The following is a 10,144-nucleotide window of genomic DNA, read 5'->3' as shown; positions in this document are numbered from 1 at the left end:
AAGATGGAGGAAGGGGGTCAGTGGGATGGGGTAAGTGCCACTTACTGAAAGTGTACCAGAACTGACCATGCTGATGCTAACACATGATTAAATGTGCTCTGTACTTGCAAGTGGATGGCAGTGACTAGTGTCTCCTTGCTGCTCCCTGCCTTATATTCTGAGTCAGGATCCCTCACTGAACCTGCACCTCACCTTGTCATTACCCTGGCTGGCCAGCCCTGAGATCACAGGTGTCTCCCACCATGCCTGGCTTTTGTAGCTCAGCATATCTCTCTCTCCCTCCCTGTCCCTCCCTCTCTCTCCCTTTGCCTCCCTCTCCCTTCCTCCCTCTCTCTCCGTTCCTCCCTCCCTCTCTCTCTAGGGTCTCTCTACATAACCCTGCTGTCCTGGAATTCTCTATGTAGAAAAGCTGGCCTCGAACTCACAGAGATCTGCCAGCCTTTGCCTCCCAAGCACTGGGATTAAAGGCGCATGCCACCTATACCTGGCTCAAGATTCTCTTCAACCCATAATCCTCTAATCCTGCCTCAACCTCCAGAGGCTGGGATTACTGGTTTGAGTTACCACACCCGGCTTTGCATGGTCTCTTTGAACCATAAACTGTGTGTTAAGTCAATCTTGTTTCAATAAAAACATGACTTACTTTTTAAGAAGACTGCAAAAACCCACTGCTGCAGTTCCTGACAAATGGCAGGGAACAGCACATGACCCACTCTGGGTTAAACTGTCACGGTGCAGCCAGGCCCGTGAAAGCAAGAGGCAGATCAACGTGTGCTGATAAGGAACCAGCCCCAGGTGAAAAGAAACCAAGGAGCAGAGGTTATATGAAATATTTAAGACACACCTGTCACATGAAGGCAGACTATTACCAGAAGACTAAATAAACGACTAATGAGCTGGCCATCCTTAGCTTCAGCTGTAAAGCCTCTTCATCCCAGAGTCACCTGGGGAAAGTAATTGCCTCTATCAGATTGCCCTGTGGCCCCATCTGTGGGACATTTTCTTGATGGCTAATAGAAGTAAAAGGGCCCAGCCCACCATGGGCGGTGTCATCCTAGGAAAACTAGCCGAGCAAGCCAGAGATAGCAAGGCAAATTGGTAAGCAGCATTCTACCACCATGGTGTCTCTTCACTTCTGCTTTGAGTTCCTGCCCTGGCTTTCCTCAAAGATAGGCTGTAACCTGTAAACTGAAATAAATCTTTTCCTCCTATTTGCCATTGGTCATGGTATATATACAGCAACAGAGAACAAGCTAGGTCAGAGCTTATGCAGGATATGGGTGAAGAAAGGGTCAGAGGTGAAAGGCACTTGTGAGTTAATTCTCTAGCTTCTCACAGTACTTCATTTTTAAGGCAAGGTCTCACTATGTGGCCACAGTGAACCCACAATCCTCCTGCCTCAACTCCTAGCACTGCTATTTCAAAAGTACATTATAATTTTTCTATGAAAAGCTAGTCAGGGGCCTGCCAAGAGGGCTCCATGGGAAAAGGCACTTGCCACCAAGCCAGATGACTTTAAGTTTAATCCCCAGGCCCCACATGGTAAGAGGAGAGAATCAACTCCTATAAGTTGTCCTCTGACCTGTGCACGCATGCCATAACATAAACACACACACACACAAGTAAAGAAATTACTGTAAGAAAAAATCATGTGAGCTTTTCAGTACGGACCTGGGGACATAGCTCATTTGGCAGAGTGCTTGTCTATTATGTACAAACGCTGGGTTCCATTCCCAGCCCAGCATAAAAATAAATAAATAAATAAATAGCAGTGTTGAGGTACACCACCTCTCTCCCCAGCTCTGAGAGCTAAAAGCAGGGAGATCGCCGGTTGAAAATCATCCTCAGCTACGTTCCAAGTTCCAGGCTAGCCTGGGCTACATGAGACCCTTCTAAAACAAAGAGGGCGGACAAGATCACCTCAGTGGGTGAAGGTGCTTGTGGCCAAACCAGATAGCCTGAGTTCTGTCCCCAGAATCCACATGTAGGGGAGAGGCAACTCCCACAAGTGCCCCACCCTGACCCTCATACGAATGCTATGAACGTGCACGCACCCACACGTACACACCTTAAATGAACAAATAAACTTCAAACAAACTCATGCTAATTGGTAAGAAATCAAATTAAAGCACACATCTGCAACTGAAAACTCTGTTTGCTACAATCTCCTCAGAAAGTCCCAGAACTGAGCCAACAGCCCAGTATAAGGTGACAAGAGAAGGCACAGCCACCAGGACCAGAATTTCATCTGAAGGCTGCAAACAGTAACTGATTTATTTTTTTCTCCTTCCCTGTACCTTCCCTGTACCTTTAAACACAGAGCTCCTTGCTGCTGTGGTTTGCAACAAAATAAATAAATCATTAGGCATTTGGCTACTAAGCCCCCAGCCTCCCCAGGCCTGTCAGAAGCCAGACAGCTCGCTACCTTTGGGACCAGATGATCCCCACTACTGTTTCAATATCAGGGCCAAGTTGACCAACTGGGGTTACTGTCGTTTCACAAGAACTTCCCTGGATCAACTTCCCCCACCTGATCTCAACCTCACCCCGCCCCCACCCACACAAAGTGGAACCAAATGAGGCTGGAGAGCCAGCTCAGTGGTTAAGAGCACTGACTGCTCTTCCAGGGGTCCTGAGTTCAATTCCCAGCAACCACACGGTGGCTCTCATTACCCATCTGTAATGAGGACTGATGCTCTCTTCTGGAGGGTCTAAAGACAGCTACAGTGTACTCATAGACATAAAATAAATCTTTAAAAGAAGAATGGACCAAATCAACACTCATCCTGACAGACGCGACAGGTTTAAATAAAGCAGGGTGAATGAGCAGATGCTACTCTGGTAGGCAGGGCTTATGAACCCCGCTGCTCTGCCCAACAAGTACTTACAGAAGCCTTCAATCTTGTCCGCGGTCTTGCTCCATGCCACCTGCCGAGTCTCCATGATCATCTGTACTGTCCTCCGCTCTGGGGTGGATTTGCGGGCGTTGAACACAGTCATCACCGTCCCTAACTCCAGCGCTCTCTTGATCTGACTCTTCTCATATTCTGGAAGGGTGTCCACGTTGACCATGGTGGTCATTGTCAGCCGCTCCAGGGAGACAGGAGAAGCAGGAGAAATATGGAGGCTGCAGGGGGGTGGGAGGGATAAAAGAGTGAACTGGCTTTGATTAACTGAGGTGGGTGTGTGAATGGAGTGTCAGTATCAGGAGCCAAGACCCTGTTATAGGTAAAGTTATAGGTGAAGGTTCTAGTGCTAAGAGCCCTTGGCCACTTAGAGAGCACAGGCAGAAGGCGCAGGTTTAAATAAAGTCTGGGTGGAGATGGGGAGGGGGACTATTGGCCTCCTTGACCCCTCCCCCCCCACACCGCTAGATAGACTTTGAATAACCAAATCTCTTCTTGTCCAAATTTGAATAAGCAAAGCCGTTCTGACAGGCTCAGTAACCTCGCTCCAGCACGGTATCTAACCTGCTAGAACCTAACCATCCATTTATAACAAAAAATGAGAACAACTGGTTCTTCTGCATAACAATGAGACCAAAAACGTAGAAAATGTCCAGGTCTGGCAGCCCCCCAACAAATGCAAGCGCGGAATCCTGCTAATGGTGGCTTCTCCACACCTCTGCTTCCATTTCATCCCTCCTCAAGGGGTTCCTAAGCCCAGAGGGGAACCCTCAGCCTCCCGTGTACAGCAAAGCAGAGTACCCAAGTGTCTTTGGAGCAGCGCCCTCCTACGGGCAGTTCTGCTTCAGTAAGTATCCCAGCCATTGTCTGGACTTTCTCATGGCCCCAAAACAATGGGCAGATTCAGAATTCAAGCATTCTTCCCTCTCCCTGGCTTCTCCGAGGAGCTCTCCACTGTACCCAGCTTCTTGCCCCGAGCCCCTGAGATTCTCAGCCCAGTGGCTGGCAGCATTTTAGAACGCAAACTCAATCCCATCACTTCTCAGCTCAAAGCCCCTTGAGCCTGCTGGATGCGGAGCTAGGCGCACCTAGACACCACACCCTTTGGACCTCATTTCCAGCCATGCAAAGGACAGGAATGTTACCTACCTCATGAAGACTTTGTAAGACCTAAATAAAATAATCTATCATCCCAGGACCCTAAAACAAGGCCACAAGCCAGCTGTGGTGATGCATGGAAGCGGGGTGTAGAAATATCAACTCAGGGTCAACCTCAGCTACGTAGTAAGTTAGGGGGTACCCTGGGCTACACAAGACAGTATCTCAAAAAAATAGGAGAGAAAGAGTTGAGTGGAGAGATGGCTCAGCAGTTAAGAGCACTTGTCGCTTTTGCAAGGGATCAGGATTTTGTCCCCACCCCCCATGTCAGGTAGCTTAAGACCACCAAACTCCAGCTCCAGGGGGTCTGATACCCTCTGTTGACCTCCTCAGGTACCAGGCACACACATGATACAATACATATATGCAGGAAAATATTCATATATATTTTTAAAAATATATTTTTTAAAAAGTCAACTTAGGGGCTGGAGAGGATGGCTTAGCAGTTAAGAGCACTGGCTGCTCTTCTTGAGGCCCCGGGTTCAATTCCCAGAACCCACATGACAGCTCACAACTCTATTGTTTAACTCCAGATCCAGGGGATCTGACAAACTCATACAGACATAGGCAAAAGCAAACCCACCAATGTACATAGATAAATAATATAATTAATTATATTGCATAGTATTACATATAACAATATATAGTAAATACTAATAAGTACATAAATAAGATTTTTTTTAAATCAACTAAGAGGGTGCTCAGTGGAACTGTGTGACAACCTCAGCTCCTCCTGCCAGGTCCCACAGTTGTCATTATATCCACCAGGATTACCAAGCAGCACTAGAGAGCTATTCCACCCAGGCCAAAGAACAGGAAGTGAGAGGCAGGCCTTGGACTAGGACTGTCGGGGCCTCCAATCTGCTCAGTCTCTAGGCAATTTGCTCTGAACCTCCACCCTGTCACTTGCAAAACGAGGACAAAATACACTGAGGTATGGATGGTGTGATTTGGGGAACTAAACACTGACTGATGGATGCTTTCTATCCATCAGCCAGGTGAGCAGAGCTCTGAGTATCAACTCTGCTTGGGCTGGGAACTAGGATGCAAATGTCAGCGAACAGGGAGAGGCTCAGACCTTGCCCTTTGCTCGAAGGAAGGCAGAAAGGTGCCTCCGTGGGAGTGCTGGCCTTGTCTCTACCTGTTCCCTGTCTATGGCTTGGGAAGAAACAGCAGTGTAGAGCCAGGTGCAATGCCACCCTCCCCACTCCCATACCTGCCCCCTCCCCCTCCCTCCTTCCCCTCCTACCTCCCTCCCCCCCACCCCACCCGAGGCCTAAAGGACTCAGAGAAATCAGCTGAGGAAGGAAGGCTTTTGAGTTCCATCTTGTAAAAAGATGAGGCACTGGGGGTGTGGCTCAGTGGATAGAATGCTTGCCTAGCATGTTTGGTTCTCAGTGCCACATAGAGAGAGTTTGGTGGCCATAGTCCGTAAGCCCAACACAAGAGAGGTAGGGGGAAGAGAATCAGAAGTCCAAGGTCATCCACAGTTAAGGCCAACTTGACTTATACTAGACCCTGCGAAAATGAGATAAAAACACACAACAGGGCATCCAGCTATAATCCTAGCACTTGGGGAGGCTGAGGCAGGAGGGTTGCTAAGAATTCAAGGCCAGCCTGGGCTACAGAGTGAAAAGCTGGTAGAGGAACAGTCATCTAGCCTGGGGAACAGGCTTCAACACAAGCCAGGATGTGACCTCACAAGATATATATATATACACTCATAGCTCTCCTGTCCACTTGGGAGCTAGCCATACCAAACACGCTATTTATATTGACACTATCAGTTAAGCAGGCTACCCACTGGAGATGAGAGAGGGGAGTTTCCAGGCTATTTCATTATTCAGGGGACAGAAGCAAAGGCCCCCTGGAAAGTAGCTGTTAATATAAAACTCTCTAGACATGACACCAGTTTACCCTCAGGTACCTTATAGACCAATACATGCCTGGGAATACAGCTCAGGGGTAGAGCATTTGCCCAGCAAGAGCCAAGTCCTGAGTTCAGTTCCTAGCACTGGGAGAAGAGGGAGAAAAGCTGACAGCTTTAAAAATCAAAATCCATCCAGAGAGGAGGAAATTATATGACCAAGGTCACACACACAGACAGTCATATGAGTCTGATCCTTTCAGGGCTTGCTTTTTGTAAATTCAGTATTTGGCCACATGCCAACAACACTGGCCGACTCTTTGAAGAGTGGGTAAGGGGACTGGCTTGTCCAAGGTCACACAGCTTACAAAGTGGAAGATCCAGGTCCCCGTTGCACAGTTCTGCACTATACAGAATGCTCCATCCTGGCATCCTCACTGTTTCTCACGGTCAGATGCCCAGGAAAGGTTTCCCCCCAGCAAGATCCCAAGCCCTGAAGCAACACCACACTGGAAACAGATTCTGGACAGGGCATCAGGCAGTGGCCAGCTCAGACAGAGTATTCCAAGCTCCAACGCCCAAGGCAAGAAGGTCTCCTCCAGCTGACTGTATTCCCAGAGCAGGGTCCTAGCCATCAAGATAACTCCCTCTTTGCTTCTGTTTTGTTCTTTCCAAAATGAATGAATTAGCCTAGACTCCCCTTCCCTCCACCCCTACTATGGGTAACCTGATTAACTCACATAATCAGTACAAACATGGCTGGTGGTGAGGCTGAGAAGAAACTTCTTTTCTTTTTTTTTTTTTTCTTCACATTTCTGTCCTTCACACTTTGAAACCAACTTCTCACACACACAAGAACCCCAAAACAGGAAACAGGGACTATCCGTCTCTTGAGCACTCTTTGCACATGTGGGTCAGCGCTGGATTTCAGCCAAAAACCCAAAGAAGAATTCTACTAGACTCTGGACCAGCTGAACCCTCGAATATTGCCTGCCCTTCCCACCACACCAGGGATATTGGGGTTCATTTGACGGGCATCCTAAAAGCATGGGAAGGTCCAATCCAAGAACCAACAATGTCCACCTGTACACGTGGAAGTGAAAACACGGTTGACTTATTTTTTTTTTTTTTTTTTAAGGGTAAGCACCTCTAAAGTATAAAGTTGATCCAGCAAGCACTCTTGTGCAAAACGAGACATCCGGAAAGATGCTCACAGGACCATAAAACCAGAAACACTTGAGCTCCTCATCTCTGGGAAGTGGGGGTGGGCTGGGGGTGGGGGTTGGGGGGAGGGCATCCCCTACAGGCCAAGAGTATTGGCACACACTGATCATCCCAGCACTTGGGAGGTGGACACAGGAATATCAGAAGTTCAAGGCTAACCTCAACTATATAATGAGATTGTCTCAAAAATAATTTTAAAAAATTTAAAATGGGAGGAGCTAGAGAAAGTACCCAAGGAGCTAAAGGGATCTGCAACCCTATAGGTGGAACAACATTATGAACTAACCAGTACCCGGGAGCTCTTGACTCTAGCTGCATATGTATCAAAAGATGGCCTAGTCGGCCATCACTGGAAAGAGAGGCCCATTGGACACACAAACTTTATATGCCTCAGTACAGGGGAACGCCAGGGCCAAAAAAATGGGAGTGGGTGGGTAGGGAAGTTGTGGGGAGGGTATGGGAGACTTTTGGGATAGCATTGGAAATGTAATTGAGGAAAATATGTAATAAAAAATATTAAAAATTTAAAAAAAATTTAAAATGTACAGAAGCTACGGAAAGGAGTGGATTCATAAATTATCACAAGCCAATTTTGATCTTGGGAGACTTGTGAGCTATTTTGATTAAAAAAAGAAACTTACAAATTAATGAGTTATAATATAAATGTTATTAGTAATATATATATATATATATATATATATATATAATTATAAGTATCGAAAGCATTGCTTGTAAATCTAGAGGGGGCCACTGAGAGAGGATGAGACAAGACATATGAATGGGTCCACTCTGTTAGTTGAAACAGAAAAGCCCTTTTGCGGAGACAGGGCAGGGAGAGGGTTGCCTATTTTCGAAATTAATTATTTGCAGAAGTTTTCCCACCAGTAACTTCCCACCAACTTCGCCCAGGAGGTGCAAAGGGGTCCCCGCTGGGGCTCCTTCTGAGTACCCCACACACGCCGCCTTGCCTGGGAGGCCAAGCACCTAGTAATTTTAAACATCAATAAAAATCCACAACCAAAATCCCCTGGGACTGCTACACTGCTGCCCACAACCGTGCAAAATGGGTAACAGCCTAGGGCTAGTCCCAACCCCAACATCCTGTAAGTGTCCCGCAGAAGCAAAGAGCAGGGGCCATGACCTGTGCCCACCAGGAAGGGCCTTTGCCACCTGGGTCAGGAACTGCAGGGAGTCTCTTTTATGCCCCGGAAAACAGGCTCTGGTCTAGTATGGGACCCAAGAGAGAAACCTGGACTCGGGGGGTGGGGGTGGGGGGGGCTCCTCTCTGTGTGCTGTGTCACATAAATGGAACTGAAATTCAAATTTAGGTCTCAGAGAGAAAGCCACCTGTTTCCAGGGCGTGTCGCCCCCTCGCCCTGCCAGCCTCTCTCTCAACAGTTCGAGATCAGGACCTGCTCCTGACTTTCCAGGTATCAGCCTCCTAGGTCCGGATACAACCCACCTTCCCTTCGAATTCTGGCTCCCCGCGAGGCAAATGACCCCTTTGAGATCCCAAACTGAACTGAATTGCGGGAGGGGCGGGTCCCATAATCGCGTGTGGAAAAGAGCTGCTCCGCCCCACCCCGGAGCCACCTGTGTACTACTGGGAAGTACTGTCCCAAGTTCAAAATCAAGTCCCCGCAAGCGGGGAAGCGGCTCCCGCGCAGGACTCTCGGTGGCGAGGCAGACGCTTCGGCCACCCCAGCACCCGGAGCCGCGTCTCTCATTCAAACCCTAGTTGGCCACTGCTCACCCTGGAGAGGTGGCGCCAGCCCCGGGAGAGGAAGTGGCCGACGGCTGGGCCGGGCCCGGCTGTCCCTAAGCAAGGGTTCCCCAGGGCACACCCCGCCACCTGCCCGGATAGCGCACCCCAGCCCTGCCCGCGCCCTCTTGTGCTCCGGCGCAGTCCCCACCCAACGGGGTGCCAGCTCTAGGGTCCCCGCACACGCGCAAGTCCCCGGGGAGCTCCATCCATCCGGGCTACTCACCTGGCGGTACCCCCGGAGCGCAGCCACCCGCACAATCCCTGGGCCTGCCAGCCACGGGCTGGGGGGGACTCGGGGGTCCCTCGTGCAGCAGCCGCCTGGGGCCCGGGCAGTCCGGCAGCGCAGGTCTTGCTCAGCCGCGCTCCTTACTTCTGCTTTGGAGGCGGCCGCGCCACGTGACTCCTCGGGGCCGCCCCCCTCAACGCGCCGCCCTGTCCCAAGGCGGGTCCCGACCCGCCAGAGCATCCCAAAAGAGTCATGCCTTGCCCGACCAGGGGGAAACTGAGGCAGCCCCAGTACCACCTGCCTGGCCGCGATCGCTTAGCCAAGTGAACAGAAATTTCCCAAGAATATCAGAGTTTATGGGGCGCCTACTGCATACAGATACCATGCATGCATTGACTATCTTCACCCACTCGGGGTTGACGGAGCTGAATTTAGTAGTACATTGTTTCCTATCTTAAATGCCGCAGCCTCAGTTTCCATCTCTGCAAAACAGTGCCAGGCTCAAAAGTTTGTTTCAAAGAGTAACTGGACACTAGAGAACTGGTGTCTTGGTTTTTAAATTAGAAGACTGTGTTCTTTAAAACTCGTTGCTTTTTTTCTGGGAAAAAAAATGTATTTTTCCGCTTAACGGTCCATACCCTTAATCCCCTAACTAGGAAGGCAGAATGACATCTCTGAATTAGTTCAAGGCCAGCCAGGGCTATACAGTGAGATCTGTGTCCAAAAAAATTTTTAATATTATTTTTAAATTATGTGTATATGTGTGTGTTTGTGTGAATTCATTTCTGTGAATACAGGGGGCCAGGGAGGCTAGAGCGCATAGGATTCTCTGAAGCTGGAATCACAGGCTGTTGTGGCTATGTGGGTTGCTGGGAACTGAACTCCAGTCTCTGTAGGAGCAATATGTGCTCTTAACTGCTAAACCATCTCTCCATTCTGACAGAGAGAGAGAGAGAGAGAGAGAGAGAGAGAGAGAGAGAGAGAGAGAGAGAGAGAGA

At 49.1% G+C, this 10,144-nt stretch overlaps 1 protein-coding gene across 2 annotated transcripts in view; it reads right to left on the bottom strand.

The window, feature by feature from the left end:
• Positions 1 to 9,299, bottom strand: part of Plcg2 (phospholipase C gamma 2) — a 136,277-nt gene extending 126,978 nt beyond the window's left edge. Inside the window, exons 1-2 of one of the 2 annotated variants that reach the window (XM_021170477.2) lie at positions 9,144 to 9,299; positions 2,889 to 3,127 (exon numbers count right to left, since the gene is read on the bottom strand). In XM_021170477.2, coding sequence (XP_021026136.1) covers positions 2,889 to 3,081 — 193 coding nt within the window. In that variant the 5' untranslated portion in view covers positions 3,082 to 3,127; positions 9,144 to 9,299. The remainder of the gene's footprint in view (positions 1 to 2,888; positions 3,128 to 9,143) is intronic. The other variant, XM_029480946.1, reaches the window with a different exon arrangement.
• Between the last annotated feature and the right edge of the window lie 845 nt (positions 9,300 to 10,144).

Source organism: Mus caroli, chromosome 8, assembly GCF_900094665.2.
Source record: "Mus caroli chromosome 8, CAROLI_EIJ_v1.1, whole genome shotgun sequence".
Classification (NCBI taxonomy): Eukaryota; Metazoa; Chordata; class Mammalia; order Rodentia; family Muridae; genus Mus; species Mus caroli.
Note: the sequence above shows the minus strand (reverse complement) of the source record. Positions and strands in the feature narration are given on the sequence as shown.